General features: G+C 40.4%; 1 protein-coding gene across 2 annotated transcripts; it reads right to left on the bottom strand.

Moving 5' to 3' along the window:
- Positions 1–394: 394 nt before the first annotated feature.
- On the bottom strand, positions 395–25,218 carry LOC135629436 (uncharacterized). Of its 2 annotated transcripts, XM_065136780.1 has the most exons (15): positions 24,519–25,218; positions 24,044–24,158; positions 23,894–23,931; positions 21,556–21,649; positions 9,669–11,356; positions 9,441–9,572; positions 7,636–7,708; positions 7,453–7,492; positions 6,936–7,008; positions 5,456–5,521; positions 3,979–4,056; positions 2,363–2,535; positions 1,527–1,573; positions 1,170–1,410; positions 395–1,081 (listed from the first exon to the last, which is right to left on the bottom strand). In XM_065136780.1, exons 1-15 carry the CDS (start codon positions 24,764–24,766, stop codon positions 762–764), a joined length of 3,426 nt encoding a protein of 1,141 aa, XP_064992852.1. In that variant the 5' UTR covers positions 24,767–25,218; the 3' UTR covers positions 395–761. The 2 variants fall into 2 exon arrangements, with proteins under 2 accessions (XP_064992852.1, XP_064992853.1); XM_065136781.1 differs by lacking the exon at positions 24,519–25,218 and having other exon boundaries at positions 21,561–21,649; positions 24,044–24,057.
- Between the last annotated feature and the right edge of the window lie 174 nt (positions 25,219–25,392).

Below are 25,392 nucleotides of genomic sequence, written 5' to 3'. Positions count from 1 at the left end.
TGCTTTCCTTTCTGCACGAAGAAAATGTTGGGAGGATATTTATTGCTTCAAGAAATCGGAAGGTACAATAATTTAGTGCGCACGTTCATATTGAAACTAAAACAGGCTCACTATGTTGCATCCAAGGCTATGATCTTAACATGACAAAGTTTGTGCATTCATTCACTTGACAGGCTCAGCTCACCCACATCTTAATATGGCAAACTCTGTGACATATAAAATGTAACACAAATCGTAAATCAGTTGTAACCAATAAGCTATGGGTGATAAACTCCTCGACAACAATGGCAACACTTGCCAAAACATACACAAAGAAATTTTCCAAACATTAGATTTTGTTTCACTGATACCAGATTGTGCTGGGCAGTATAGTACATACTTTTCGTTCTTGATGTCCTCACAATTCTCATCCATTAAACTGTGATTAGAAGATTTCTCAGGAATTCAGTCTACATGATCAGAAACCTGGCCAACTCATTCGGGCCGAGACACTTGGATATTCAATATACAGACTACATGACTAGTGAATACTTGTTCAAGAAGCATCTAATAATATAAAGACCATATGCTACAGCTAAAGCAAAGAAAAAAAAAAGGAAAAAACTGTATTAGAAGCAGGTTAATTTTGCATGGCCTTTTAACACCATAAACAGACCTTCAAAACAGGACGCACGAAATTTGCATTTGCACTGCTTACCGCCATGGTTAGACTTTAGAATGAGAAAGTAGCTGACCTACTAGTTCTCATCGGTGAGCTCCCATCAAAACATCTGCTGGCATCTGATGATTCCAGCAGCTCCTCCATAACACAACCATCTTTCGCTCCCTTTGTTCATGTTCCACCTCACTCTATGAATTGCCAAAACTTTCGGAGGAAATACTTCATATTCTTCTTTATCATCTTGAGTTTTGCATTTTTCTGATATCTTTTGCCCCTCTTTGCTGATCCCAAATGATTGGTCAGTCATTTGGCTGGGATCATGTCTCTTTGTGCCATTTCTCGATTTTGCTGTCGTCTTCGAAGGAACCTGAGAACCACCAGCTCCAGACAGCATGGCCCGATCACCTCCAGAAGATGATGCTGGTAGTGGAAGGAAAAAAAAAGGGGTAAATATAAATAGTAAACACTATGCGGCAAGAAGGGTCATCTTTATTTTCTTTTTATTCACCTGGAAATGGAGAATCTTCTCCTTTTGTCTGCTCTGTATCCAAGAAGTTTGATTGTATGGTTCTATTTGCATTCCGGCACTCATTAGAAGGCTTCTTCTGTATGAAAGGAACATGTGCTAGTGGCGTATTTGGCAATGGCGTGTAGATCTTAAAAGTCCCACCTTCTGATGAAAGTGAACCACAAAGAAAATGTGGTGTGCGTCCTCGTCTTGGGTCTTTGTCCACAAATCTAGTTGTAAGCTAATGAAAATAACATGCAACAATGCAATTACTTTGCATATTTTTCATTGTATACAGCAAAGATAGTTGGAAGTAAATCAAGGCTGCGACTTATGTTCCTACAAAAAGAAAGTCACCTGGAAGCGAACTGTGGAGCCATCGGCACAACCATAAGCAGCGAAACCTAAAACAAATAAGCAACACAAGTCACCATCAACACAGAATTCAAGTAAGAAACCATGGAAGCTTTTGGAGGAGAGGTTTACTAGAGACTTATAAGATACTAACAACATAGAATCACAAGGTTTTACAGAGACTAATTGGTCATACATATGATAACAACATTCCAGATAAGTGTGCATGTATGTCCCTTCTTTGATAACCAGTCTGGAAGATAGATATAACAACAACAATCTGTAATGAACCAACAAGATAATTAAAGTAAATAGGTAGATGATTCGACTTTGGTACACCTCAGGGAAGATGATACTGTGTATATATAAACTCTGATATCTACCAAATAAAAAGAAGCCTTCTGCATAATTTGACAACGAGCACTGATTTATAACAATTTATGAAATTCAAAAATTATAAGTGAGATAAGATCAAGTCACAATCTGGGACAAGCCAATAAGAAACTATGCATGGAAAGTATGCCACTGAGAAATCAACAGTGTCCATATTGAAACTTCATAAATTCTTCCCATCAATACTTAATAAAGTTGACATGAATAGAATGCCATTTCAAAAATGTTCTGTTCATAAATGGACTAGATTCTCAGTCTTCACAAGACACAAATGCAGGCAAACATCATCTACCAATCTTGACAAAGTGAAGCATTAACCTAAAGGTATTTTATATGGGATTCATGTGAATCATCCAAACATTCAACAAATCAATTAGCTGTGCCCAAATAAAATGCTGCAAGCATTTGCCAGACCTTGATAAAACAAAATTAAATGGATGTGATACCAGTAGTTTGTGAGACATGAATGCTCCAAATTGCAAAGGATGTGCACGAGAAGCTATGCAGTCCCTGATACTTTGATCTAACAAATGGTGTCCCTGTAACAGGGACATCATATGCAGCATGGTACAAGCTGAGGAATCTCACTGTGCCATCATCAAGTGTTATGACTATACATCTGCAGAAACAGACATGAACATAAGAATGACATGTTGACAATAGTCGCATTTATCTAATGAATTGTTTGTTCATTGTATCATGTGTTTCATGTGCCCCCACTATATGCATTTTTCAGTAGTAGATAGTTATGACTTGGTGTGGTCATGGTTAAGCACAGTCTTTGGGCATACCATCTAAAGGCCAATGAAGTCCTCGTAATGTAATTTGGCTACACAGTAAGCGCCTAGGAAACAAGAGGCATCAACATGTCTGATTCTCCTTCCTTCGATGGTTATAATAACATATAAAAGCATAGTATTATATAACTTCATCTTAGCTCTTTAAAACAAACTCAAATGTGTATGTATCAACCCATACTAATGTATGTTATTGTCATAATAAACTTAATATTAGTATATATCATTATCTTATATTTAATGATTTTCCATTTATGTGTATTTTAAGAACTGTTCATGCACCAATTTATCTAGATACATGCAGTAAGTATCAGGGTGACTGACAACTTTTTAGAACCTTATATGCCTTTAGATGCAGAAATAGATATCTATGGTGCATGCACAACACAGATTTTAAATTACTAGACCACAACCCAGACCTGTTATTTTCCTAGAAATTACATTAGCTTCTAAAACTTTAATGCATTTATTATATTATACTGACATTTTAAATTACTAAAAAACCTACTTACACATCTCATTTTCCTGAAAATTACATTAGCTTTCAAAACTTCAAATCATCTAATGACTTCTATATGTGCACTAAAGTAACATTTTAGACTACTAGAAACGCAACCCAGATCTATATCGTTTTCCTAAAATTTACTTTAGCTTTCCGAACTGTAAAGCATCTAATATATATAATGCAAAAACTAATACATAGTATTAGGCTACAACATACCTCAAGTTTGGGACAATAAACATCATATCACTTGTACATTCCGTTGTTGGCAAAAATTATTTAGTTATCATAGCTTTTAATCAGAGAACCAAAATAAAAAATGAAACTAGGTGCATACTTTTACTTTGAAGAAAAGCTGATGCATTGGCTTTCTCAGATGATTTGAGGGACACATAAAGATGACTATTAGCATAGGTTAACCCACTCTCCCCAAAGACCAACATGAATATATGTGTTATTTTCAGGTGTTCACAATCAAGGTAAACGGACACTTGCATGGTTGCACAAATATAGTTTCTTAATCAGCAATCTAAATTAGCAGCATTCACAAGATGCGTGAAATTGCCACAGGTCTTGCAAGTTTATGATAGTTTATGTTCAGTTACTTGAAAAAATATTTACCACTAACAACAGGGAATTGAAATAATAAGCAAAAAGGAATGAAGAGAGAAATCACAGACATTAATATCATCTACAAAATGGACATAAAGCATTCAAATTCAGTGAAATTAATATCTGCCATAAAATGGAGACTTTACATCACCTAGGATCTTTCAGCCAATCAACACTCAGTACAGTTCTTTGTATAGAATTAATTTCCCATAGAGGACGGTATGGATCACTGCAGGAGAGAAAAGTGCTTACTTGTATCTGACAAACAGTGAAAGAATAAATAAATTTCAGCTAGAGATCCTATTATCTTGTAAAAAATAGACATAAAAAACATTAACATAATTATTAATTTCAATTACAGGATTGTGGCCAGATAATTAATATTCATTAGTAATCAAAATTTCTCACACGCACACATATATGTAATATGCATTTGTGTGTGAATATATATTAAAATATTTTGACAATAATTGAGAATTTTGCAACTTAATACAAGCCTGAGATAAAGATTACATTTTTGGGCACAAGGAACCAATGAAGCATCTAACATCTTCCATATCATATTCCGCTGGCATTCGTCACAATTTACATATTAATTTTAACCACAAAAGTAAAGAGTTCCTAAGGTCTCAATTTACCAAAGAAATATTTACTTTTTAATTATAAAAAACAGGTATTAAAATATCCAAAGTCCAAAATGATTTAATGCAGCAAATCCATAATATATTATGGTTTGTAAAATGATAATCAGAATGGAAAATGGACCTGTTACATTCAATTACCAAAAAGTAAAATAGACCATACAACAGCAATCTAGTAATTAGCTTACATAGTAATTAGCATGTCTCGATCTTTCATGCAACTATATGACAACATTCAGAGAAGGAATTAAATCACTAGATTGCTAACCATAATCAGCTTACTACGCTTTTTCACTACAAACTTGGTTCATAATTCCAACATTCCTATACTGTAAAGATAAAGCATTCAACATTTTTGTTGACACTAGAAGTTTAATATGAAAAGAAAAAGATGTTTAATCAGATCTGACTCACCAGACAACTTGAAAATCAGCCAAACAAAGATGTTAAGATTTACTCCATGAACCATAATATATAAATAAAAATATTAATTTATTGGTGGCAGTAAAATTAAATAGGACAACTTTTGTCCTCAAAGTTCAATTTGTCTAATTATATGCTAATAAAGTTATTCGACTATTTGATCTTCAAACTTTTTGAGTATGTTTTTTGTTAAACAAGCCTAATCAAACTAATTTAGAATCAAAAGTAGCCAAAATATCAAAAGTATCAATTTTCAGTTTTAGTAATGTCCAAAAGATATATTAAGATAAAACATTTGTTGTGCTCACAACCAGACATTCTACTGGTTATTCAGCAAAGAAAAGAAATTGTCATACATATTGAACAATATGCATTGTCTTAAGTGAAAGAAGAAACAATTTTATTGAAGATTACTCAGCAGCAAACATTCACAGGGCTTATGAAAGAACAAAAGTTTGCTTTCAGTAAGCATTAGAACCTGTGTCACTAACCATGGAATGGACACAGAAGAAACCATTTCTTCTCTTTACTGAGTCCTACGTAAAAATCAGAACACATACATACCGTAGATCCCAAAATTTTAAACCATCATGCCCAGCAGTCACAAATACATTGCTGCTCTCCACTTCGCTGCATAAAAGTAGACTGCATTAGTGACTTCCATCAGTTGAGAATTAAAAGAAGAAGAATGTTAAATTATTGTGCATACAGTGATCCAGTCAGCTAGTATGTGCAACTGCACAAAGTCAATGGCTACCTCAGTAGAAACATCATTACACAATTTGACATCACCAAACACGTCCCAAATATTCTTCTTATTTTTCTAGGATTTGGTGAAGTCCTATTATTACTACCTGTACACTATATGCTAGTTAAACAATTGAAACAATGTTTCTATTCCTTCATAAATTCTTTATGATGATTTAGTCCATAGTAAATGTAGATAATCGCCATTACTTTTATTTCCATAACCCTTAAATCCATTGAGTAAACATAGGTGCAATCAAAATATTTTCTTGCCAATTGTCTAAAATATGAGTATCAAGAACATCTAGGTCCAAGGCAGTCCACCCAAGAATCAGTCTGGCCAAAAATAAAAAATAAAAGCTTCTTAAATCACATTCTTGATTACAATACCAATAGGTAGTTCCAGATTGTAATCTCTATGGACAAATCTAGCTCCATGACTAAAAGGGCACAGCTTGAACACTAAAATCTGGTGCAACGAATACTAATCCGTAATTCACTTCCCCTGTCATCATGAAATGTAGACACTGAGGGAGTCCAAATACTTTAGGAATAGAAAACAGACTCATTACCTTATTCATTTAAAATATTGAACTAACCATCTATAGTTATATCAGATGCCTCGATATTGGTCTCGGTTGGTTGAACTGTAAGACTCGGTTAAACTTGTCTGATTCTTAAGTTCATCGTGATTTGAACTGAAAGAACGCTGAAAAAATTAGAAAAGCTCTAACAAATTTGAAATGTTGACCAATATATTTACTAGACAAGCCACCAAGAACGAGAGCCCTATGTTTGAGATGAAGTAATCGTTCTAACATCCACCAAGATTTGTCCATTCATAGCAGCAAAATGTTTACTTCATAGCCTATGCATCATCTTAATTTAGACATTAGCCAGCAAATAAGAGGCAGCAAGAGAGTTTGATGATGTAACAAATCAATGAGCAATTGCAAACAAGTATTTGACCTCAATGATTGAGTCAATTGTATTAGTGACATGTCTACTTCCGTGTTCATTTTTTTCTACAAAAGTAGATATTTTCTCTAGGACGACTCTGCAAATCTAAAATGTTCTCATAAAGAATATCCATTTTTGCAATACCTTCTAATAAATGCAGCTACCAACTTGCCACCTGACCTAACACTTGAAAACTTCTAAAATCATAATTTTATTACAAGTACACACTCTATTGTGAAAGACCCATAAGCAATCAACACTCATAAACTTTAAGAGGTCAAGGTTGTGCTTTCAGAAGATTTAAACTCTAAAAAGAACTTGCAAAAATATTAAGTACCTTGCATCTGGAGCCCAGGCAAGAGCTCTTAAAGGAGCAGAATCAGCAGTGAAACAAAGCAAGGGCCTGGTATCTGTCAATACAGATGCAAAATGAGAGTGGCATTTAAGCATTCTAGTTTCTTCTAGACAATCATCATGTTTTAATCTTTTTGAAGCTTATTTTACCAAAAGATAACATAGGAATTATCAACCTTCCCTTTTTTTCTGTTTTCTTGACAGGGGAACATTCTTCATGTTCATCCTAAAATTTCCAAGATAATGTATCTTAGGGACTATTTTTCTTGTCAGCTACAGTGGATAAATAGGAAATCTAATCACCAAAATTTTTTCATAATCAAGGGAATGCAAATGCTCAAACAATTCATTTTTAAGTTTTATAGCTAGTTATTAGTTCTAGAAAAAATGAGTTACAGTATTAAGAGAATAGAAGTCTACACAATTTGTATCTTCCAAAGTTGTCCAAGTCTGTTTTAACAAATCCTTAAAGTAGCTTGAAATACATAATCATCCAGTACCTTGTGATGAACATTGAGTAGAGAACTTCCATAAGGCAACCTGGAAGTATAAGATATTCATTAAATCCCAATCTACCAGATAAGCATAGACATATTTATTGTAGAAACTAGAAAGGTCTAATGTCACAAGAATGGAAGTGTAAGGAAATGGGAAAATGCATGAGGTATCTGCTACTGTTTTACCGTCCCATCATGGCATCCAGCTAGAATTAGATCATGAGGCATTGACGGTGACCACTCAACTGTCAAAGGAATGCTGTAAAACAAAATAGAAGGCAACATTAGGAAATTTAAAGGTATTTTAAATGATTCAAAAAGTTAAAGTAGACTGTTCTATCCAGTTAAGTCACCGAGTGCCCAAGAGCTCACCTAGGTGCCCAGGCAAGGTGAGGCCCGAGCACTTGATAGGTGGGCTAGGCAAGCGACTTCAACCAGGCAATGGGAGGGCCAAGTGCCCGCCTGATTTAACTCGAGCTAAGTTGAGCCTTAGTTGAGTCAATTTGGAGTAATTTGGATCTCTGGTTCGATTGAACCAGATGATCACCCTAACCAAACCCCAACCCAACCCCCACCCACCCCATGCGTCTGCCAGTGCCCTAGATATAGTGACGGCCCAGCGACTACAATGTTTACTCAGTGATTGACAACAATTTTCTTCTCCATCTGCAAATGGTGGCACCAGCGACAATGGCATCTTCCTCTCCATCAGAGAACAGAGAAAACACTGGCAGTGTCATCAACCCCCCCCCCCCCCCCTATCTCTCTCTTCCTCGTCTCCCTCCTTCGCACACTCCCTTCTCCTCCCTCTTCCGCCCGTTCATTGCAGCCCCCCAGCCTCATCACAGTCCTCCCTTCCCCGATCCCTCCTCCCTCTTCCCTTCCATCTTCCCCCTTTCGTCGCAGCTGCCCCCTTTCCCGATACTATCCTCCCCCTCCCTCCTCCTCCCTCCTCCCTCTCCCGAGTCCCCTGAGTTCATCGCAGCCCCCTTTCTCCGATCTCTCCTCCCTCTTCCCCTTCCCCCTCCCTCCCCCCTCTTCCCCCTGCAACGTTTCCCTGACCTCATCGCAGCCCTCACCCCTCACCCCCCGCACCACCACCCCCACCCCCCCCCCAACCCCCCAAAAAACCATCCCTCTTTCCCCCTTCTTCACAGCTTCCCCCTTTCCCCAACACCATCCTCCCCCTCCCTTCCCCTCCCACCTTCCTCTTCCCCCCTTCATCGCAGCCTCCCGCTCACACCGACAGCCACCCTCCCCATCATTCAACTCCTACTCCAACCCCGATAGCCCTACTCTTCCTCTTCCCTAATAGCTACATCCCTCTTTGCTTTCTCTCTTCTCCTTCTGTTTGCTTCTTCATCCTCTCCTTCCGAACGTTTCTTTCTCTTCTTCTTCTGTTTGCTTCTTCCTCCTCTCCTTCCGAACTTTTGGCGTTTTTCTTCCTCTTTGACTTTCTTGAGGGAAATTGTTAGATTTTTGGCATTTATCTTCTTTTGTTTTGTCATTTTTATTACTAGATTTGCACAATATAGTGCTTTGGTACTTTGCACAATATAGTACTTTGGTACTTCAGATAAATATCACCATCGAACCAATGTTTCGATGGTGATATTTGAAATATAAAGTGACACAAAACTCATGTAATTCCTTAATTTTATTTTAGCACTCATATTTCTCCTTAATTATATATTTTTTAAATCTTAATATTTGTTAGTGTCTTACTTTGCTCGGACGAACGCCTAATGCCTTGGACATTTTGACACCTTTGTGCCTTTTAGCACCTAGCGCCCTTGACTATATTGGTTTTCTCAGATAAAAAAAGAGTTAACTAGATTGTAGATATCAAATCAATCTCTCAAAAAGTGAAAGGAACATTTATTTTGGAAATACAGTGTCATTGAGAAAATTAAAATTCACAAACATAAAATTTTAAAAGCTAGCACAGAATTGAATTCAACAGATATATAATTTCTTGGATATCCAACTACCTTAGCCTGTCCCCATATTTCAACTTTGAGCATCTGAACACAGGTGTCAACTTGAGAAAACGAGGATCGCTAACTTCATCACGACTAGAAGTATATAAGGCTTTGACCAGGCCAGGAAGTGGAACTTCCCACCTGCATTTGCCAAAAAAATATTTGAAAAATATGTACACATTAGATTATACAACCAAAATGTGAGATAAAAATGACTAGGATAAGATATTCACATACACTTCCAAAGAACCATTTCCCAGCAATACAGCAAGATATCCCATGCGATGTTTGCAAGCTGCATTCGTAGTTGGTGGCTTCCATTTCACATCCCATGCAACTTTTCCATTGTGTGCTAAGCAAAATACAACTCTGGGCAAAGCAAGGATATGTGGTATCAAAGGATGAACAGATTCGACTTCAGGTGACCTTTTATCAACAGTTTCATGATTAAAGAGCACCGAATCTTCATAATGATGGTCATGAGTTGGCACACATTCAGCTGATAACTTACAATCTCTGCTTAACTCAGACAAAATGGTGCTCTCACAATTGTGATCTTCTTTGTTATTTCCTTTTTCTTCTCTTCTCACTGTGACATCAGATGGAACAGATTCCACCCTTGTCTGACCTTTACCGATGTTTTCATCCTTATCATTTGTATCCTTCCTTGGTAAGGCATTTGATACACGAACAGACAAAGGCAAATTCAGAACTTCCTTTCTTGGTCTTCCTCTACTTCTTGGTTGAATCAATTCTTCTTTGCACTTAACATCTGCTAAATTGTTTTGTGACTCAACAGACAAAGACAGAACATTGTCGCCTGTCTTCAAATTTTCATTGTTACTGCATAGTAATTTCTCCTTACCATCTGAAATCCCAAGTCTGCCTGAATTAGGCAATACATTGGTATCATTTCCCAATACATCAAGAGATGATGAAATAAAATTATTCAAACTTTGAACTTGTTTCTTTCTAGGTCTTCCTCTACGCTTTGGTTGAATTGGTTCTTCTTTACAATTTAAAGCAGGTAAAACAGGCAAAGACAGTGAATTGTTTTGTGACTCAGATAAAGATGGAACATTGTCCCGTGTCTTCAGAATTTCATTCTCAGCAAATAGATGCAATGTGTCCCCATTTGTCCCATGTTCACTTGGATTGGGCAATGTAGTGGCATCATTTCCTGATTCATTGGCTGATGAAACAGAATTGTTCAAACTCAAAATCGGTTTCTTCCTAGGTCTTCCTCTACGTTTTGGTTGAATCAGATCCTCCTTACACTCAGCTGATAGAACTGGCAAGTCCACTGAATTCTTACCCGAATCAACACATGACGGAACAACAAAGTTAACCGTGTTCTTGATCTCATTATTACCAAGAGGAGGTGCTGCCTCTTTCTCATTCACATTAATAATGCCTGGAATAGAATGTTTTCTAGGTCTCCCTCTGGACTTTCTAAGAGATGATATTCTATCATCATTTGAACATGTCCTTGTACTCTTTACTGGAGACCTTGTAAGATTTTGTAGAGATACATCATTCAGACCATTAAGATCAACTGCACTCTGCATCAACTTCTCAGATCTTCCTTGAGGCCTTGTTGGACTAAACTCTTCATCGCTTGAAGAAGCTGGTCTTTTCCTTGGTCTCCCTCGAGGTCTTGGAGTGGTTGATTTTTCAATTTCTGGTTTCTTTCGAGGTCTCCCCCTAGGCCTGCGTGTGGCTGAAACATTTATGCCATCTAAATCATGTTTTTGTATGATATTTTCCTTTCTAGGTCTTCCCCTGCCTCGGGAACTTGCTATGGGGATCTCAATTTCCTCATCCAAATTTAAGAGGCACCAAATTTGAATCATACCCCTTCCAATCACAGGGACACCTATCTTGTGATACGCAGAACTCGGAGGATGAGCAGAAACCGCAAGATACTGCTTAACAAATAAGTAAAAAAGGATCAGAAACAAATCACACATTTTTAGACATAATATCTTATAGAAATACCTGCACAGCTAACAATGTCAGACATGCAATCTACCCACCATAATTTGGAGAGGCCAAGAAAAGTTTTAAGATGATGACAACAACTGCCGTAATTTTAAGCTTGTAACTAATTCTAATGTATGTTCTCTTTTATGTCCAGATGGTGATAAACAAGGAAACCATGCCTTTTTACCAAAAAACTATTTGGATAGAAATCAAAGACAATAAATGAAGAAAAAGATAAATGAACATGGATCATTAGAACAGTTATAGAGAAATAAATTGAGCAAAATGAGTAACCATAAATGATAAAGGGTTTATGACAGTCAAACATGTACAGCAGTTTGATTTGTGCTACTATCTGTCAACTATGCACACAACTGTAAAAAGTTTTCGTTTTTGGAATAGTTAATCTATATGACTTCCTCTACACCACATTGTCACAAACGGTCGTCGCGCACCCGCAACAACTTTGTTCAACGAACCGTTTGTCGCTTTTGCATGCTTGTACAGATACATGACAGCATGTTCTGCTACTATATCTGTCAACTATGCACACAACTGTAAAAAGCTTTCGTTTTTGGAATAGTTAATCTATATGACTTCCTCTATACCACATTGTCACGAACGGTCGTCGCACACCCACAACAACTTCGTTCAATGAACCGTTTTGTCACGACCTTAGCTGGTTTTGCCTAAGGCGTGCGGCACCCTCGCGCGTCCGTCCGCAAAGGTCAGCCTCCCCGAAGCCTCCCATTGTCCCTTAGGACCAACAAAAGAGAGAACGGGTTAAAGAGAACGCCTCAATCGGGATCCACAAGCAAACATGTCCGAAAAACACTTCATAGACAATGCAAATTACAAACAGACTTTACAAGCTCTGAATAGTTGCACAACAAAAGGTAAAATGGTCCATTACAGACCGAAAAGCTCTCGCACGTGTCCACATGACACAACCTTTATTTACAAGCCTAAAGAGGCCACCAACCCAACTAATATGGGACTATTTAGCCTTCGGCCGCCCCTCTACCTGCTGTACAAGGCATGAACATGCCAAAAGACAACGGACAGACATAAGCATTACATCCAACATCTTGTTTAGAAGTTTGTCCGTTACATTCTCCCCCACTTATCCCTTCGACGTCCTCGTCGAAGCCTTTGTGAACACTGCAACTCTTCGCCTTTGCTGAGTCTTCAATCTTCCGCTCCAGCTGCAATGCGCCTCCTGGCTCCCAGCTGCTCTCCGCTGCTGTTTCTGAGTAGTCGAACCTTTGATCCGCCATGCTGCTTCAACTCGCCAATGACTCTGACTCTGGTGTGGGGTTGGCTGAGTTGTATTGATCCTCGTTGATTCCTGCGGATCCACCAAATGAAGGAAAAGACCATCCTTAGTGCGCCAGTCTCTCAAAATTTCCACATGCTGCTTGAACTGGGTGGATGCTAGTTGGAGCTTTAACGAGCATCGCCTCGCAAACTTCTGAAGTTTTGGGTCCTTCCTCCACAAAATCTGCTCATTGACTCTTCTTTTACTTAGTTGTCACATCCAAGTAGGTTCGCATCACTTCCGCTTTCGATTGGCATTTCGTTGGGAAATGAGGCGGACAATCTACTCTCAGTAGCACTGATCACCGTTGGTGAGGATTTGACAACTATTGTCTTCCATTATCTTCGAAGGGTCTTTGAACTTGTGCAGTGCTCCTCTGCTGGATAGATAAGAGAATTGGGGTACTCGGTTTCGCCCATTCTCTTAAGAGTTGAGAAGGCAAAAGTTACTTGACTTCGCCCGCCTCCTCGAGGTTGTACTTCATGCATCGAGCTGGTTACTGGCCTTCGCCTGCTCTTTGCTCACACTTCTGAAGCACTTGAAGTGTTTGCACTCCTTGCGTTGAGTTAGTTACTGTGATTCACCTTCTCAATGCCATTGAACTTCTGGAATGCAGGAAGTTTTCACCCCAACTTGGAGTAATTCTCTGATAGATGAGGTCGCCTCTGGGATTATACCGTCTTCTCCATCAACCCTGCCGCCTACTCCATTGAGTAGCAAAGGTACAGCACCGCGTACTGCCTGCTTCGTTCCTTGGTCGTGCACTCTTGCATGACCCGAAGTCCTTCACTTACGGCTATCTTGATGAGAAACCTGTTGACACCGGTCTTACGAAGTTTCTTGGCCTCTGCCCTTCAGCCTTGTCTCGGTACTTGGAGATTGCCTCTGCATGCTCCACCTCCTCGGCCCCTTTCACGACCAAGCGCTCTCCCTCCGTGAGAGCAAGGGATCAATGACTTGCACGGAAGTCCCGCCTCTGCGGTACCATGGCGCTGCCATGCCCAAGGCCCTACTATCCGTCGCCTCGCCTCTGTATCCCTTTCCTTCACAATCAGTAGAGATGTCTCCGTGGCACTCCTCTGAGTCCACCTCCATTCTAACTGATGCTTGATTTTGGGTAGCTAAGTCCCTCTGGACTCGTCGTCGCTTCCTCGCCCCTTTCGACCTCCTGCTTCAACACCACTGTGTTCTCCAAGCAGTCCGTTTGGTCGATGGAAAGACAGACTGCAACTCTCATCCATGGCCTCTGCCATCACGTTGTAGAGTTTGCACCGATTCTGTTCTCCTTAGCTTCCTTGGTAGCAACGTTCGCTTACTCGACCTTGTCCTCTGACTTGTCGGGCTCCCTTAAGCGAATATGAGCTCTGGAGCAGTCCAACTCTCCAGCTGCTTCGATCATACCTCTGTATGATCAAGTCCCTCCCATGGAACTCACTGGTACTTGCATTCGAACTTTTCCCTTGGTGGAACCCAGCCCCCATATGCTGATGACCAAGGTTTTCATCCGATGCAAAATTCGGTGCACGCCCGGAAGACCCGCCTCTGCGGTACCATGGCCTTCACTCCTTGAATCCATAGCCCTTCCTGCCGTCGTGTTGTTCACCAAAGCGGAGCTCCCAGTAGCTCCCGATCATACCTCCATATGATCTCATCCCTCACGGGACAATGTCGTGTGTGTCGCATTGCCACGAACTGTTCCACCACGATCCGCTGCACCATGTCGCCTCCTGGTGACATCTCCATTGCATTCTGATCTTTGTGGAATAAACTCGAATTGTGAACCCTCCATGTGTGGCCTCTGCCAATACATCGCAGGGTCTCCTCCACCTTCGATTTTGTTCGTTCCTTTGGCAATCGACCTTCATCCACCCACTCTTGGGTCACACCTAGATGAAGCACCGCTCTAGGACAGTCCGTCGCCTAGTAGCCCTCGAAGTCCACCGACTTCACTGTAATCTGTGCACCATTGTCTGGATCCTGGGCCTCTGCCCCTACCAGCACAATCTCCGCTGCGCACTGCTTCCTTCATAGCAACTCAAATGGCAACACTGTGGCATATTCTTCAAGAGTATCCGCCTCTGCGTCCTCTCGCCCCGTGCTAAGGCCTTCTGAACCCAACTTTGCCTCCGCAAATTGAGTCACCTTAGTTTCTCCATCAAATGCTTCTCCGAGATAAGGTGCATGTGCCCCGAAGCTCCCTTCGTCTTTGGCACCATGCAAGATGAGTCCGCTCCGTCAGAATGAAGGACCCATGGAACAACATGATCCTACTCTTGCCTCTGCAAGAGTTCATGTCCTTGACCTCTGTCTAAGAAAAGCACTGTGCCTCTGCTCCATGTTCCAACTTCTATGCTGGCTCCCTTCATGCGGCTTGGGTACTTCACCAAGTTACACCCAAGTTGCTCCGCTCCTCGTTTTTGCATTGAGTCGATGGTGGCCCTCGCGCCCACCATTCCACGGGTCAGCCCTCCCTTGAGTCCGATCTCCATATCGACTCTAAGTGTGCTTTCATTTAAGTTGCTTCAGGTCGCTCCCCCACTTGATCTCGCAATGCATCCACCAATGCATTCTCTCGAGCGAGATCATGCGGCAACTCCTCGCTGCTTGCTCGGTCCATTGAGCTTCGTGGAGTTGTTGTTCGTGAGGTACTCCTCCTCAACATGTGAAGTCCGTCTCACATGATTCTCCCTCTGGAGTGCCGAGACTTATCCCTCCTGGATAACTATCCCGTTGGAGCAATATCTCTCTTCGTTTCGGAGACCACCATCCCCTTGGACTACTCCGATCTGCTGAACAAACTGTGCATTGTTCTGCCTCCTGCAGACACACTTGCTAGATTGCGCCTCCACGTCAATACAACCACCGCTGCACCCCTCAAGGTCTAGCAACATGCTGAACTCGTTGCACACTTCAGCCTCCTCCGGACGTATCCTTCGCATGCCGAAGAGAAAGTTTCAATGCTCCATGGCGCCGAGTCTCGGTCACCTTGGGATGGCCACGAACATTCCATCGTCCGCATACAAGCCCATACATGAGTACCAAATTCTTCGAGTTAGCAATTCCCCTCACCTCTGTGAGCTTTGCATAACTCTTTTGGTCGTTGAGCAACTAATTCCACCTTGGATGGTCTCATTCTTGCCAAGCGCCTCGCTTGCCTAGAGCACCATCAAGTATAGTTGTCAACGTTGAGCCGTAGCTCAAACTCAGCCATCCCAACCTTTGTGCGCTCCGAATTCTTCCAAGCTTACCTGTTCTCGTGGTGCCTCTTGCGCGAAGGGTTGGCCATTCCCCTGAATGCCAATGTTAGATGCCCGCTCCTCTGACCGACTCTTTTCCCTACATCTCCATGCCCGTTTTCCCTCAAACGGTCGCGCGTTGCTGACTGCCCTCAACGCAGCCCCGCTAGGTCCCCCACGTTTGCATGTCAAGTGTTTCTATGAGTGCTTGTCCCGCTCTGATACCATAATGTCACGACCTTAGCTGGTTTTGCCTAAGGCGTGCGGCACCCTCGCGCGTCCGTCCGCAAAGGTCAGCCTCCCCGAAGCCTCCCATTGTCCCTTAGGACCAACAAAAGAGAGAACGGGTTAAAGAGAACGCCTCAATCGGGATCCACAAGCAAACATGTCCGAAAAACACTTCATAGACAATGCAAATTACAAACAGACTTTAAGCTCTGAATAGTTGCACAACAAAGGGTAAAATGGTCCATTACAGACCGAAAAGCTCTCGCACGTGTCCACATGACACAACCTTTATTTACAAGCCTAAAGAGGCCACCAACCCAACTAACATGGGACTATTTAGCCTTCGGCCGCCCCTCTACCTGCTGTACAAGGCATGAACATGCCAAAAGACAACGGACAGACATAAGCATTACATCCAACATCTTGTTTAGAAGTTTGTCCGTTACAGTTTGTCGCTTTTGCATGCTTGTACATATACATGGCCAGTGATTTAAAAAGCGCTAGGCGCCAAAAGGCGCCAAGGTCCAAAAACGCCCGAGGCGCTAAAATATAAAAATATATAATATAATTAATAAATATAATTATTTAAAATTTTAAATAAAAATATACTATTAAATTAAGAAAATCTAATATACAAAATCACAATGTCACATTAACAAAAAGTTTCAAAATTCAAAACAATAAAATTTTACATCAAAGTTATTCATCATAATCATAATCAACATTAAAATCAAAATAATATATTATTAATCTATTAACAGTATTGAAAATTAATCATTTCAAAATTCAAATAAACTTAATATTAACAGTATAAGCCTGCTGATGGAGAAACGAGGAAGCAGCGGCGAGCGGCGGCAGCGGCGAGCAGCGGGAGGCGCGAGCAACGAGAGGGCTCGCGGGAGGCGCGAGCAGCGACAGCGGCGAGCAGCGGGAGCAGGAGCGACGAGCAGCGGGAGGCGCGAGCGGCGACAGAGGCAGCGTTTGCGAGCAGCGACAGCGACAAGCAGCGACAACGGCAACGTTTGCGAGCAGCGAGATCGGGATCGGGATCGGGAGCGGCAGCGGCAGCGGGTTAGGGTTGGGTAAGGGTTAGGGTTAGGGTTGGGTAAGGGTTATATCGGTTTAATTGGTTCGATTGAACCAACTAACAACCGAACCAGGACCGAACCAGACCTAAAATCCTGGTTCGGTCGCCTTGGTTTACCCAAGCGCTCGCCCGAAACGCCCAGCGCCTGGGCTCGGGCGAGCACCCAGGCGGTGCTTGTTTGAAGCGCGCCGCCTGAGAGATTAGCTAGGCGCTCGGGCCTCGCCTCGTCTCACCCGAGCGCCTTTTTCAATCACTGTACATGGCGGCATGTTTTGCCTTGGTTTTGTGTGTTTTTGCCTGAAAAATGTAAGCAACGACAGTTCGCAGCGTTGCAGTGCGATCTCTCGCTATGTCGGGCCAAACTGCCCTAAAATGGCTCAGTTTTCGCGTGCCACGGCTTGTTTTCTACAGACCGCAGCCTCACACAAAACGTCAGCCATCTCAGTACCCTGGAACCCCCGGGTGGCACCAGGGGGGATGGGGCTTTGGGGTAGTGTCGAGACGCTCGGTTCTTGGGACGATTATGGACCGAACTATTCAAGTTGTTTGGGTCTAAGTTATACTTCTCCACAAGCCTCCACCCCCAGACGAATGACTAAACTGAAAGGATAAACTCGCTCCTCGAGCAATATCTTCAGCACTACATGAGTGCCAACCAACGAGATTGGGTGAAGCTGTTGGACATAGCTCAACACTCCTATAACTTGCAGCGGAGTTCAGCGTCCAACAGAGCCCCTTCGAGATCATTACAGGACAACAACCGTCGACTCCTCACACCTCACCTTGGCTATCGGTTATACAGGGAGTAGTCCGTCAACATATCACTTTGCAAAAGAATGGCACCGCAATGTAGATATTGCGCGGGCTTATTAGGAGAAGGCGGCCAAAAAGATGAAGAAGTGAGCAGACTTGGGAAGGTGACCGTAGGAGTTCAAAGTCGGTGACTTGGTGTTGGTGTTGGTGAAACTCTAACCAACATCACTTCAGTTCTTTAGGCACAAAGTGCGTAAAGGATTGGTGTGCAAGTATGAAGGTCCCTTCCCAATTATCAGTAGAGTGGGCAATGTCTCCTACAAGTTGTAACTGTCGGCGTGGCTCAAAATTCATAATGTTTTTCACGCCAACAACTTGAAAGCCTACAGCTCAGATCCACAAGATGCTTCTCGAAGTGTTCCAACCCGGCTACCTCCCACCAGAGCCTCCTTCGAGAAGCGAGTTGAAACCATTTTAGCGGATTGCAAGACGAAGCTACCCAACGGAGCTGAGCAGATCGAGTACTTGGTGAAGTGGCGAAAGCTTCCCTAGTCTGAAGCCAGTTGGGAGCCTGAAGATGCCCTACGACATGAAGAAGCAGCCATCAAAGCCCTCTAGCATGCGTCGACGAGGGCATCGACAGTTTACGTAAGGGAGAATGTCATAAACGGTCGTCGCGCACCCGTAACAACTTCGTTCAACGAACCGTTCGTCGCTTTTGCAAGCTTGTACAGATACATTGCAGCATGTTTTGCATTGGTTTTGTGTGTTTTGGCTTGAAAAATGTAAGCAACGACACTTCGCAGCGCTACAGTGCGACCGCTCGCTGCGTCCGGCCAAACTGTCCCAAAATGGCTTCATTTTCGCGTGTCATGGCCTGTTTTCTGCAGAGCGCAGCCTCACGCAAAACTTCAGCCATCTCAACACCTTGGAACCCCCCGGGTGGCACCAGGGGGGATGGGGCTTCGGGGTAGTTTCGGGCGTTGAACAATCTTCACAAGTTCGCACGTTAACTTAACAGGAACTTGCCTTCGTGCCCAACACCCAATGAGCAGTTGTTTGCGAACTTGCAACTGTTCGTTCAACCTTCTAAAGTCCTTGTTTTCTCCTTCCTCTCTTTTCTATCTTGCACTCAAGATGCTCGCTGAATTGTTTGTAAAGCTTCCCTCTTCGCGAGACGTCGAGACTTGTTTGTCGCTCAAACTAATCAACTTTCTGTTTTTCAGGTCCTTCGGGACCTGTACGATGTTGCGACTAAGCTAATCCTTTGCAGACGCATATGTCGCAAAGGCACCTCATTACTTAAGCAATCCCAGCTAAGTCCGAGGAGTTGGCACAAGGGTGCTTCATGACTTGGGCAACTCCAGTTAAGTCCGTGACTTTGCCGCAAGGGTGCCTCACGATTTAGGTAATTCCAGCTAAGTCTGTGATAACATGGCATAATGTCATAAGGCACAGCAGCACAAGGTTGCAAAATTTGGCAAATTCAACTCAAAACTTGTCACTTATAGTAGTTACGCACAAAGGAACTAATAAAGAAACAAACAGACCCGCAGCAAATAAGAGACATAACCCTATGACTCAGTCCTAGTCTTCTAAGTTGCTTGTCTCTTAGACAACCGTCTAAGTCACTGAACAATAGGATACTTCATGCTTCTTTTCCAGAGCCATATCATTACCAAATATTACCAAGTGCTTTCAGATTTGAGCAGGTTCACTAGTATTTACCTTTTATTGTGACCATGCAATTAACCTCAATTATTCTAGTCATCTTGTTTAGAAAATTAGTACCAGAATCAGTGGTAAATTAATATACTAGAGCATGTGAGTGTACATGTACAGATTTTTGGACGTACCAGTACAAACCAAGGTATGCAATTTCAAATAATACCGCCTGGTATAAGCGATACGTACCGGTCCGTCAGCTGACCGGTACACAGACCGCCCGTTACCAAACGGAATGATATATATATATATATATATATATATATATATATATATATATATATATATATATATATATATATATTTATTTATTTATAAAAAGCGACATCACGTCGCCTTTTTCGGTGATGTCACCTTATATATATATATATATAAACGAGGCGACGTCGCCCCGCGTGGGAGAAGGAAAATGCGACGTCACTAAGGCGATGCAACGTCGCCTTTTATAAAAAAAATATATATATATAAATATATATATAAATATATATAATCTTTTATATATAAATATATATTTATTAATTTATAGATATATATATATATATATATATATATAAACGAGGCGACATCACCGAATTATATATATACATATATAGATATATACACACACACACACACACACACACACACACACATATATATATATATATATATATATATATATATATATATATATATATATATATATATATATATATATATATATATATATACCGAGGAGTATATCGCTCGGTATACAGTATCGTACCGTACCGAGCGAACGTCGAAACTCCGGTATGATACAATATTTCAATCCTTAGTAGAAACTGTTTCATACTTTATGAGTCTGTTCAAAAGAAATTCTGGACATTTCCAGCTTATTGAGGTGACAGCCAAGTAATGTTCAAAGCTACCAGCACAAATTTCAACGTGCTAGATCAGTGATCTATTTCGCACACTTTCCCTAGTAATTTTACTTTCTATGTTATGTTATACTTCTCCAGCTCATTAAAGACCTGGCATATACTATTTGATTGCCTGAAACATAAAATAATGAGATCTCAGGTATCAAATGTACAAAAATTAAGATCCTATTTTCCTACCACTGTGGCTAATTACCTTCTTTGTTCAGTGCTTCTCAACTATTTCTAACCATACAAAACAGAGGAAAGGAAAATTGGAAAAAAAGGATTCCTATACCAAAATACCAACCTATTAAACAACTAGAAAAACAGTCAACAGTCCATTTGCATGTGAAGCACAAGACAAAACCAAAGGGGATGAGTTCAGAAAATTTGCTGAAGTGATATGAAAATTATGCAAACAAACAGGGACATACTGACAAGTGAACCTGAGATTTCCACTCTTCAACAGTTCGTGCACTAGCTCCTATGTTATGTTACCCAAAAAATCAGCAAATTAGTAAACCTTTCAGGAACACATTTACAAATCAAGTTAAATTCTAAATAGTGTTAACTGCATCAATGTCATGGAGAGAAAAAAATAAGGTCATACAATATGTGCAAGAAATTCATGCGATATTAGAACTTTTAGTGGCAACTGTTCTTTCTTCCAACTTCCTTCAGAAACGGATCTTCACTCCAATGTGAGGCAACAAAATGAAAGCATGATACACAAAATGTTGCCTATCAGTACTTGTGTCATTTAATACTAAATCCTACATGATGTTTTCATTTAAATGATTGTCAAGAATGTAGAATCAGAAAGATGGAGTAACTCATTAGATTAATTGTATAAGGTACTAAGAATAACATATTGCAAGTGATAACAAAAAGGAAAAGTGAGCATAAAAGGTACCTCACATTTTATTTTGGAGTCTCTTTTTTCATGACTGCCGGGACACCAGTCAAGTGCCCAAACAAGCCCGCCAGCATGCAAAATGAAATCATTGCTGCAAAGTTATATCAAGTGTTTTATCATATAATATAATAGGCTAATAAAAAGAACACATTAGAAAATAATAAAGTTGAAAATGGAATTCATGTTAACTAGCTAATGTCGGTATCCTGATACGAACCAATTGAAGGTTTATAGATAATGCATCAATTTATTAAAACACCAGAAATTAACACGAAAACTGGCATTGCACAATACCATGGAAATTAGATCTATCAAGGACACTCGATTGGTTTCTCATTGTCAACCATTTTTCTTATCAAAAGAAGCAATTTAACAAGTTGATGACAAAGCAACAAAAATATGGTACAACCTACAAAAAATCAACATGTAAAACTAACATAAAAAGGCTAAACTGTTTAGGAATTGGTCAAATTAGCTGCAGAAAAGAACAACCACCACAGTTCAATATAGAAGTGATCCAAGGAAAAGCATGTTTCAGTCTCGATTGGACTTATCTTTACTGGTTCAAGCATTGGATAGATCAACCACTGACCAAGTTATATCAGTTTCAAAATGCAATAGAACTTGAACAATTTGAATATCAAGTTACAATTTGTTGTGGTCAATTGCAACAATCTCTTGGTCAAAGTGAATATTATCTAGCATTCATTTTTTCCCTCAGTTAAGATTTAATTATACTCTAAATTTAACTAAAAATATGACTTTTTACGGGACTCAATGGGGCAAAAGATTCATGTAGTCAACCCCAAATAATTGGAACATTACGCCTTTGTTGTTGTCATAGTTGTTGTATTTTACCATGATGCAGTTTTTCATATACCTTTATGCAGCATTTCCTGGTCCTTCTAGCAACCAAGATGCAGAAAACACATCATTGGTCAGATCTAAGAGTTCCAACTATTACCTATATGAGCAAAACACGAATGGACATGCAAATTTTAAAGGTCTCTAACAAGCCCATTAGCGGTGAGAACAACCAATTTTTCAGAGAAAACATGAATAGATATGTATTTGTAAATTAAGAAAAAGGCTTCCAATGTATTCAATAAAAGTTTAAAATAAGGACTAAAATAACAAAGTTTATAATTTTTAATTAAGTTATGTGAGAATTTTAAATCAATCAATTCAATCTACTAGTTGATTTTGCCTAAGTCATGCAGCAAGCCAAGCTCAACCTGCTAAAGGAATCAGCCTACTAAGGCACGGGCAAACAACCATCATCGCCTCGCAATGGACTTTTGCAAGCATGAAGGAAAATGACAAAGCCTCAAAGGTAAGTGCAGGCACAATAAAAACCAAGCACTTGCAATAAACGAGCCAGAGGGCTCACTGAAAATGACACACCACCACTCAGGTATAATCCCAAAACTTCACCCACCCTTGTGCCACTCTAGGGGTTCAAGAGCTCTGAGATGACTAACCATTTTTATGTTTCATGTGTCATAAAGGAAAATTTTGCTATCAATTTAACTCAGAATTAAAAAATGCTTCATCCAGTGAGGGGCAGAAAAATGAACTTCAACCTAAGTTCTCAAAGCACCAACCAGATGCCAAGTACACTCTGAACTCCCACACCTTCCAACACGTACATTTAATGTCCTAGTCGTACTCTACTAAACTTCCGTACTTATGACATAGAAGAGAACCCTACTAGCTCAAACATTAGGGTATATAATTACTCACAGAAGTTCATTCTATGGTTGAACATGCATGAATACCAGCAAGTTTATGAATACAATGAAATTCAAAAAGGTGGATACAGCATGTGGGAAACCAAAAGGAGCAGAACAGAGAGTCTAATTCTTTACTAAAACGAAAATGACTACTAAATTAAGAAAATCATATAAATAAATAATAAACTGTGAAACAAAGTGAATCAGGGAGATATTCTCATATTAATAATCATTGCTGTAATATAATATTGAAAATAAAATTTGACAAGAATGTTTGTCAGGTCAGCTGAACAAATCTAATAGAAAACTAGACTAGAAAAATTCAGAAGTAACCCACATAGATTAAAGGAATCTCGTGGTAAAATGCAAAAAACTGCAGGGAAAATGAAGTAGCATCATAACTTTCTGTGATTATAGAAGAACTTTTCCACACCCTATTGGTCCAAATTACAACATTAATTACACTCAAATTAAATTAATAGACTTACAAATATACAGATAAAATGCTCAGTAAATAAATAAATAATCAGATGCCAACATAGATATACATGAAGATGCCATATGATCATCAAATAACAAAAGAAAAAGGGCATAAAGGATACCTCTCAGATTGTTTTCTTTCATCTGGTAATTGAGAAATCTGCACAGCATATCAAGCAATGAGTCAAAATGAATTGTCTGAGGTCAAAAAGCTACATCTGCAACAAAACCATTTGGAAAAAGAATAGAAAAATAAGGCTGGTTTCACAAACCTTGGGAACAGCAGCAGACGAAAATTGAGGTAGGCTTATATCTTCTGCTGCATCTTTAACTTCTTCACATGTAAAGTTGATGACTTTTGGCTCATAGCAGAAGAACTTCCACTCTCTGCCACAAACTAATACAATGATATCGATTCTCCAAAAATCAATTTGAATATAATACTGAAGAAAATAAAATTGTCAAATTTATACAATTGGATACAGATCATAACGACAAAGGTTTACGTCAATTCAAACAAGACCGAAGTTGTTAGTTATTCAAAAGAGCAAATAATAACATCATGAAAAACTCCATCTGTTATCCATCAAAACAATGATGTTAATGAAAAATCATACAACAGCAATACTTGGGTAACACAAATCAAGCCTTTCGTACTATTCTAGATCGACGAGGACCAAAGAAACCGACCATCTACAAGGTGCAAAAGAACAAAGACAAAAGCTCTATAATCCAGAGTGGGCTCACTTCAAGAAGGTGATCGTCGAGGAGAACCGCTGGATCTCACTCGTGTCAACGCTCTCCCCGCCGGACGTTCTACAGAGATCACCAATTGCATCCATCGCCGCGAAGAAGTTCTCGACCGAGTAATCAAACTCCGCAATCCTCACCTGACTCGTCGCATTGGCATCCCGGGACCGGCCGGCATCTGCCCTCCCCGATTCCTCACGATCCTCTTCGCTTTTGCCATCTTTCGACCCGGCACCTGCGTCCATCTTCTCGACGCTCTCCGGAATCGAATTGAACGAGCGAGACACGCAAGATTCGAATCCAAAAAAGAACGGAAGGGTTATAGAGAGAGAGACACAGAGAGAGAAAGAAACCCTACAAGGAGGTGCGCATGAGAGCGAAAAAGGGTTATTAAAGGACGGATTTTAGACGACGACTCGGAATTCGGTAGAAAAGAAATGTACTTTTTTTTGTCTATTTGTTTCTCCTCTCTCTCTCTTTCTAATTTTATTACTCGTTCTACTTTTCTTCTTCCTCTCCTGTACTATTCTCCCCTTCCTCTTCTACTTCTCTTTCTCCTTCTTCTTCGTCTTCCGTCTTCCCTTTCTCCTCTGCTCCTTCTCCTTTCCTACTCACCTCCCTCCTCTCCTCTTCCCCTACTTGACGCACGGAGAGCAGCGGCCGTAGCGCGACGGGGGCGATGGCGGCGGTGGGCAACAAAGAGATCGCCTGGATAATTGGCTTTTCTTAACTTCTCTATATATGATTTCGAAGTTACATAAATACCCTTCAAATATCGTTTAAATTATTTTTAGAATTAGAATAATAATGTCTTTTGATTATACGGCAAAACCTCCCGGTTTGGCTTCGTAGGTCTTTCCATGAAACCGGA

This window comes from Musa acuminata, chromosome BXJ3-1 (genome assembly GCF_036884655.1).
Source record: "Musa acuminata AAA Group cultivar baxijiao chromosome BXJ3-1, Cavendish_Baxijiao_AAA, whole genome shotgun sequence".
In the NCBI taxonomy this organism is placed as follows: domain Eukaryota; kingdom Viridiplantae; phylum Streptophyta; class Magnoliopsida; order Zingiberales; family Musaceae; genus Musa; species Musa acuminata.
The sequence above is the reverse complement of the archived record's forward strand: the minus strand, read 5'-3'. Positions and strand labels throughout refer to the sequence as shown.

Coding starts and splice junctions, on each gene's coding strand:
- LOC135629436 (XM_065136780.1), bottom strand. CDS start 24,766: ATGGACGCAGGTGCCGGGTCGAAAGATGGCAAAAGCGAAGAGGATCGT. Junction 9,573..9,668: donor GGAAATGGTTCTTTGGAAGT/GTATGTGAATAT, acceptor TGGCAAATGCAG/GTGGGAAGTTCCACTTCCTG. Junction 5,522..6,935: donor GCCTGGGCTCCAGATGCAAG/GTACTTAATATT, acceptor ACTTTTATGCAG/CGAAGTGGAGAGCAGCAATG.